This window comes from Sinocyclocheilus anshuiensis, unplaced genomic scaffold (assembly GCF_001515605.1).
Source record: "Sinocyclocheilus anshuiensis isolate Anshui unplaced genomic scaffold, SAMN03320099.WGS_v1.1 scaffold1529, whole genome shotgun sequence".
Lineage (NCBI taxonomy): Eukaryota > Metazoa > Chordata > Actinopteri > Cypriniformes > Cyprinidae > Sinocyclocheilus > Sinocyclocheilus anshuiensis.
This window is the reverse complement of record NW_015540930.1, coordinates 177,451-185,386: the sequence shown is the minus strand read 5'-3', so window position 1 is coordinate 185,386 and position 7,936 is coordinate 177,451. Positions and strand designations below refer to the sequence as shown.

The 7,936-nt window shown below is 38.8% G+C and overlaps 1 protein-coding gene across 1 annotated transcript in view; it reads right to left on the bottom strand.

Moving 5' to 3' along the window:
- Nucleotides 1-7,936, bottom strand: part of LOC107689434 (docking protein 6-like) — a 111,914-nt gene that overhangs the window by 42,739 nt on the left and 61,239 nt on the right. Inside the window, exon 2 of the mRNA XM_016487407.1 lies at nucleotides 4,170-4,304. Within this exon, the coding sequence (XP_016342893.1) occupies nucleotides 4,170-4,304 (135 nt within the window). The remainder of the gene's footprint in view (nucleotides 1-4,169; nucleotides 4,305-7,936) is intronic.

Genomic DNA, 7,936 nt, shown 5'->3' with positions numbered 1-7,936 from the left:
ATATATAGCCCACAAATTGTCTGTGAGCTGATTTCCAGCTACAAGGAGAAAAAGAAAAACAGATTATGCAGGAGGGAGATGCAGGGAACAGGGATTGGGTGTTCTGCAAAGAGAGTTGGAGGTAAATAATTTAGCAGTAACTGTTATACTGATGTTGTGGCTGGTGAAGCAAATGTTTGTGTTTCTGTATGATATAATTGTTCATATATCTATTAAAATACTGATAATCTGGTCTATAACTCCTCCCCGAACTTCCCTCTGCCCTGTATCTTGGTCTCTCATTGGCTGTAGGTCATCGCTGATGTAGTTTTCAGTCAGAAATCATTGCACACAGCGTGATTGTGAATCGCCGACAGCTCCAGATATTTAGCATGCCAAATATTTTGCGGGCGTCGGCGACATGTCCGCGATTCCCTCAGATCGCATCTTTGATGACTCACACTGCGTAATTGTCACTTGCGTGAACGAGCACCGATTTGCCTCCGATTTCGGGCATTTGTCGGCGATTTCGCAAAACCGGTCGGCGAGTGAAAAATCGGGCTAAAATCGTGCATTAGGAGCATGCATACAAGCATGTGGGGGCCATACAAACTACCGAGTACCATTTTGATTTGCTGCAATGAAATTTCAGCAAAATGGACTGGCCTGCTGCATCATTTTTTCACTTTGATTTTCGGGGTGTCTTTGAATTCAGCCCTCTGTAGGTTGATAATTTTCATTTACATCAAACAATGTGGCATCCTTTCATTCCTAACACATTACCCATTAGCCAGTCCATATCAGTATAGATATCCAGCATGATATTTTTCCCCATTGAGATCTGATGTTTTCAAAAAACTGTTGACAATATTAATAAATACTGTAATAATAAATAATACTAAAATAACACTGTTAAGTAAAGTGATGCTATCAAGCTTACCCAAATCCTCAAGTTTTCCATGATTTCTTATTGATATTGAACATTAAATCGAAGATGAATCTCACACCTAAACACTACTTTTTGTTAAAAACTGTTTTGTCTTCAAGTGTTGTACACTAGCTGCTTATATTCATAATATCCATTAAAAACTAAGGTCAGACTGATCTAATATTATTTAATAAAATACCTGTCAATTGATTAAAAAAATGAATGACATTACTTACGTGATAAACTTATCACACTGAGCACATACACTATCAAAATAGTGTAAGATGGTGAATGTTAACTGTGACGAGTGGGGCGGGGCCGAGAGCCGTGGGAACGGAGCGAGGCCGGTGGAGTAATTGCTAATGCGCGACACCTGCGCCACTCACCGGTCTCGAGTCCCACGGAGGAGCTCTGGAAGGATAAAAGAAGGAGTGACAACAGTGTTGGACGAGAGAGGACCAGGCCTGGACTTTATTTTGTGTTTTGGTTCTGTTTGTGCGCGACAGTCGTCCGTGAGGGGCTGTCGCGCTATTTTGTGTTTATTTTATTATTAAAGTTTTCTTTGAGTGTTCGCCGGTTCCCGGCTCCTTCTTCCCGACCTATGAACGTTTGTTACATGAACAATTCTACTTGAATTCATATTGGAATATGAACATCAAATATGAACGAATTGGGACTTCAACTATGTAAAGTACACATCAAGCTCATGTTTAATGTGAAAATCAACCTACTCATTGTAACTCAAAATCAAAACTTCATAAGCAAAAAAATCCAAACTAGTGCAGAGACATCAGAGCACACAGACAGTTGCACCTCCACCAGAGTCTGTGTAATACAGTCTGCCTTTTACAGCATCTTCATCACACATACTGATAAGCCGGGCTGTTGCTTTGTACCACATTCACTCATCTCCTCATGTCTAATGAGTAATCTTATTAGAAGGCTTGTTAGAGCTGATAAAGGCACGTTCCCACAATGCAGCGACATCAAACCACGGTGTCACGGCCCTAATCTTCAGCCGCATCTGTGCTCATTATTCTAGAATGTTCTGCATTAGAAGGCTTGTTAGAGCTGATAAAGGCACGTTCCCACAATGCAGCAACATCAAACCACGGTGTCACGGCCCTAATCTTCAGCCGCATCTGTGCTCATTATTCTAGAATGTTCTGCATGTTCGGCACGTAAGATCATCAGCCATCGCCCTGATAATGATCCCTAATTGGAACATTTTCAAAGGGCTTAAGGACAGGAAAGGGAAGTAATGCCTGAAATTATTCACACTGAAAGAGGGTCTGGCTCCTGGTCGGAAACCTGAAGCAATTACAAAATGCCCTTTAATGGATTTTAATTCCGCATTAGATGTCATAAACCTAATTCTGATAATGCAAGATCTCAAAATGCAGAGCGCAAATTCCAAGTATGGGTCACCATACTTGGCACGTCATGTCGTTTCCTATCCTGTTTTCCTTTCATAATATATACAGTATATAACTCTTGGAGGGTTTGGCATGGTAATGTACATGGCAATGTTAATGTGTTTGGTCTTGGCGGAATAGATCTGCTATGCTGCTGCGGCAGAGCAAGTACCGATACTTGCTATTGCCAATACATCCACAACATGCTGCTGTGAGCATGTAAGAAATACTGCTGCTGCAAATATAACATATGTGACAGTACTAGCAAAATGAGTGACAATGAGCAAATTTTCAAAAAAATATATTTTTAATTTCACAAATAATGCATTATCTTTTCCATGTTACATCTAAACAAAAGCATTCAAAGAAAAACAATCAAATATAAAAATCCCTTTTGTGTGTTCATTACAAATAAATTGATTATTAAAACTACAAAAGCAGTTCAATCAAGAACAGCGAGTGATTCCCTCTTTTCTTTTATTATTTGATTAACATTAATGAGACAGACAGCCTATACTGTATATTACTGTAATGCATAGACCTGATATAATATTACACATCCAAAGTTTTCCCCTAACAGTTCCCCAAACATTAATTTAAGACATAACACATTATGTTTGCATTAGGGCTGCACGATAAATCGCATGCGATATTTAATGCGCAACTGACGAGTTGCGCAAAAAATCGCGCGAATATGAACGTGGTTTTGCGCAACTCGTCAGTGAACAACGGCTCTGTGTAGTTAATGCTGCTCAATGTGAAAGCCCGCAGGTGATGGAGATTTACCGCTGATTACAGAACCGGCTTTACTGATAAGATGCGCGTTAAATATCGCATGCGATTTATCGTGCAGCCCTAGTTTGCATGAACACTTAAACACTTTAATTCTGTTCATATGTGTATATTTATCGAGATTTTTAACTTTTTTGCCTATAGCTTAAAATTAGCCCATGCGCATTTTGACTCATTTTGCCAGCACGGGTCACATATATGAAATAACCCCCATATATAGCATACATGAATCACCCTGTAGCAGATCTATACAGGTGGAGCTGGGGAAGGTGGAGGATTTCTGAAGCATGCTGCAACTGCTACAACAAGCACAAGCCAAGTTTTTGAATGCTGAGCAGCGCTCATTGGAACCAATTAGCTGTGCCATGTGCTGATGTCATTATTGTCAGATTGAGTTAGACCTATAGGACTGCACCATCTAGAGTTTCATGACAGAACTTTGGACATATATGAAGAGTTGTTTTTTCCCCCCTGATATATATATATTCCCGAATCTGATTGGCTGACAGCCTTTTCCAGCGGTACGATATTCCAGTAGTATCAGCACTCTAACCATTTAACCGTTTGTATCACTTCACTTGTTGTCGGATCTATACTGGCAGCATTTGTCAATGGCAGAAGAGCGCACCCATTATAATTTTACAATATTATTATTTTAATTGTGTCATGGAATGTAGTTTTAAAGGGGTCATCGGATGCCAATTTTCCACAAGTTGATATGATTATTTAGGGTCTTAATGAAAAGTCTATAACATACTTTGGTTAAAATTTCTCAATGGTAGTGTAAAACAACACCCTTTTTACCTTGCCAAAAACAGCTCTGCACACAGCAAGCCGTTTTAGTGCATGTCTCTTTAAATGCTAATGAGCTCTGCTGACCCCGCCCCTCCCTTCCGTGGGGTGACCAGCCGTTCTCATGAGACTGTTTACTTTAGCCACCGAAATGGAAGCTTTAGTGCAAGTTCTACTAAGAAGACTTAATGCTACGTCACACATTCCAATAAGATCTAGCCAATCGTCACTCGACACGAGAAATATATAAACTCTGTACTCACCCTTCCTTGTGTTTGCAGAAACTGACATTGACGTTCCCCTCCATCCTCCCCACCACCACCAGATTGGCCCTGTCCATGCAGGGGGGTAGGCTCTGCCCCTGCCTTCATCTCGGCAGTAATAGCTGAATCTTCAACCTACAGATTCAAGCTACGGATGGGGCCTACGCCAAAGAATTCTGTTTTTTATGTCTTGGTTTTGTAAAATAAATTATTTCAAATCTTATCACCTCCCGAGTCTTTCTGGTAGAACTTGCTAATTGGCACATTATTAGAAAAAGGCGATTTGCAAAGATTCATAAAAGAACCTTATACTCACTTCTTCTGTAAGTGAGGCTGGATCACGAATGATCTGCGCCAACATAGACGCATTTAGGTAGATCAGGAGCGCATTCCCTTCAAAAACAAAGGTAATCCTCTGCATCTTCATGATGTTGGGAGTAAATGACGACTGCTATGTTCATTATTACATCCAACAACAAAACACCTCAATCGCTTAGGAGTAATTTTGGTCTACACCTGCTCCGGCTCACTCAGGGTAGGTCTAAGGCAAGGGGTTTAAACCAGGGGGGCGCCAGCACCTGTCAAGGGGGGCGCTAGCATCAGTTAATTCAGAAACGTTCCCTTGAGAATTTATGAATATGAGTAAATCTTTAGCCATCTACTAGGGGGAAATCTGACTCCCACTACTAGTCGACAGTTAGAGCAGAGTTGGCTCGAGTATCAGTCACGCTCTGTGTTGCCAAGTCCGTGGTTTTCCCACGGAATTGGTCTACTTTAACACTTGCCGCGTTTTGTAGTTGACATCACACAGCCAAGAAGCTGAGAATGGCCTGATTTGAAAAAGGGGATATTATTTTTAGGGATTAAATAAAAACCACTGGGTGGATTTTTATTATTATAGGGTGGATGTGTACAAACACTGCCAAAATGTTCAAACAGCATGTAAAAGTGAATTTTGCATCCGATGACCCCTTTAATAGATTTTTAGCTGAGAATGTAGTTGTTTAGACCTCAAATATGTGATTTATATATAAAGATAGTGCCTATTTGACAACTTGTTTAGACATTTTCAGAGATGTGAGCTCCAGGCCAACAGCGAACATCCAGCGCTCATTTACCTGCCGAGAACAGCTTTATCTCAGCCAGTCCTTTGGGAATTTGCTTCTGGCTCTTATGCAGATGGTGTTACACAAGCTATAATTTATTTTGGTTATATTAAATGGGCAATCTTTGGTCTTATTAATCTATTACTTGTTCCAGAGCAAATCGATTTGGCTTTAGGGCAAAGTTAAGTTTCATATCTTTTTATTTTTATATAATTAAATCCTGTACTAACTAGAGTGCTGCTTTTCTACTTATGACAGAATTGTTTGCTTGTTGTTATTTCTTATTGTACAAACTTGTTATACTTTTATAATGGCTATTGTTATTCTTTTATATATTATTGTTCAATAAATAATACTTTATATAACTAATATGCTGTATTTGAAATTGAGAAAGGGACAGTTAGTGGTTATAATTTTATCTTAAGAGAAGAGAAAGTTGCTCTATTACGACTGTCTATGAGTGAGTCGCAAGAACTTTTATATTGAAAGGGACTGAAACAAGGACATTATTATTACGTTACACAGCCTTATAAGATGCAACCATAGGGATGCAACCAACAAATGCATTGACTAGCGCTGTCATGGGAAATCCTCTTGACTGTTAAAAGGACAAACACAATGATATCGCTTTCCTCAGTGGACATTCAAACTGATTTTGTTATAATGATATAAGATCGACCTGAAGAATGAATGCTGGTATCAGATGCAGGTAATAGACTCACTCAGGTGATATCTCTCTCATAATACTCTACATAATAAAATAAGCTTTTAATGAAGCGACTCAACATTCCTTTGTTACTAGTTCTAAAGTGACGTTTTCGAATTGGTAACAGAGGCTTGGGCTCAGCTGTTAAACTGTAAAACTGAGATTTGAATCCGTGGCGGAAGGAAGTAGTTCTGCACAAATAAACTGGTTATATATTTATGTTTCAGTATAATTACGCACGCTATACCAGGGGCGGTTCTAAACCCTTTTTAGGTGGGTTTCAGCCCCACTATCTGTCACCTTAGCCCCCCAAAACTATCTTAACGATCAGGCCAGTGCTGCTTCCTCGAGAAAGTTTTTCATTCTCACGTGTTTTAAGTCTTGTCAGTTTAAACCTTAAAGTGATTTTAAGCCATTTAAGCCCAAGACATCTGAATGCGGTACTCACGCACTGTGATAGAGCGTTTCTATGCACACCGCTCACACACCTGAAGTGCACAAACAGATAGCCTTCTCAGACAGCAGGTAAATACCAATGGCTGTCTTGACAAGTATCCTTGTAAGCACAGTTGATTGTTTTAAATGAATGTAAACAGTAAAGAAAATATCAAATGTACATCAGTATAACGGATGCGTGCATTTCTTATGTAAATAATGTTAATCAAAAAGAGCAAAAGAAAAATTGTTCGCTGCTTTAATAGCTTTAATGGATATTTACTTTTATGTTAATGTTAATAAAGTAATTCGGTGTGACTACAGTAATACAGTAAAAATAGGGGGGTTGTTGGATGTTGGGGGTGCACGAGTGAAATTAGACCAACTTGGGGGGGGGGCGCATGTCCTAAAAGGTTGAAAACCCCTGCTTTAGATGGCGAAGTATTTTTCACAAATAAATAAATATTTAATATAAATATATTTAAAAAGGAAGTAAACACTGTAACCAACAGAGCACTCAGTATTCTGGGAAGTTTGTGTGCGTTCTGAATCCTATTTTTTCAAATAAAGCTAAGGTAACATTCATTTTACATACAGCACACAGTGAAAATGACATGAATATGGGCAAATGTATAAAGCACAGCATAGTTTGAAATCACGAATTTATTGTTTAAAGCAGTGGTCGCCAACCCGTCTATCGCGATCGACTGGTAGATCTTTATCACTTGTCCCAGTAGATCCCGAAAATAACAGTAAAATAAGTACAAAAATGCATTACATTTCTGGTATACACACACACACACATACATATATACATACATACACACACACACACACACAAACACACACATAGTGTATATATATATTTATTTATATATACCTAGTTAAAACACTAAGACTTTTTAAGGGAATTAAATACTAGAATACTAAATACCGGAGGCACTTCAGGAAATCCTCTTGACTGTTAAAAGGACAAACACAATGATATCGCTTTCCTCAGTGGACATTCAAACTGATTTTGTTATAATGATATAAGATCGACCTGAAGAATGAATGCTGGTATCAGATGCAGGTAATAGACTCACTCAGGTGATATCTCTCTCATAATACTCTACATAATAAAATAAGCTTTTAATGAAGCGACTCAACATTCCTTTGTTACTAGTTCTAAAGTGACGTTTTCGAATTGGTAACAGAGGCTTGGGCTCAGCTGTTAAACTGTAAAACTGAGATTTGAATCCGTGGCGGAAGGAAGTAGTTCTGCACAAAAGAGGGTTTTCTCCGTTCTTGTCTCATTTTTATTTACACACTTGTGCCATCGAACTGTTGTATAAAAATATCACACTCGTAGCCATGCATGCGATATGGCTGTATATCAGCACGCTGTGATTACCTATGGCCGAATCACAGCCATGCTGATATACACAGCCATACCGCACAGCTACTATATATATATATATATATATATATATATATATATATATATACACACACACATCTCTCTCCATAAATCACATGGA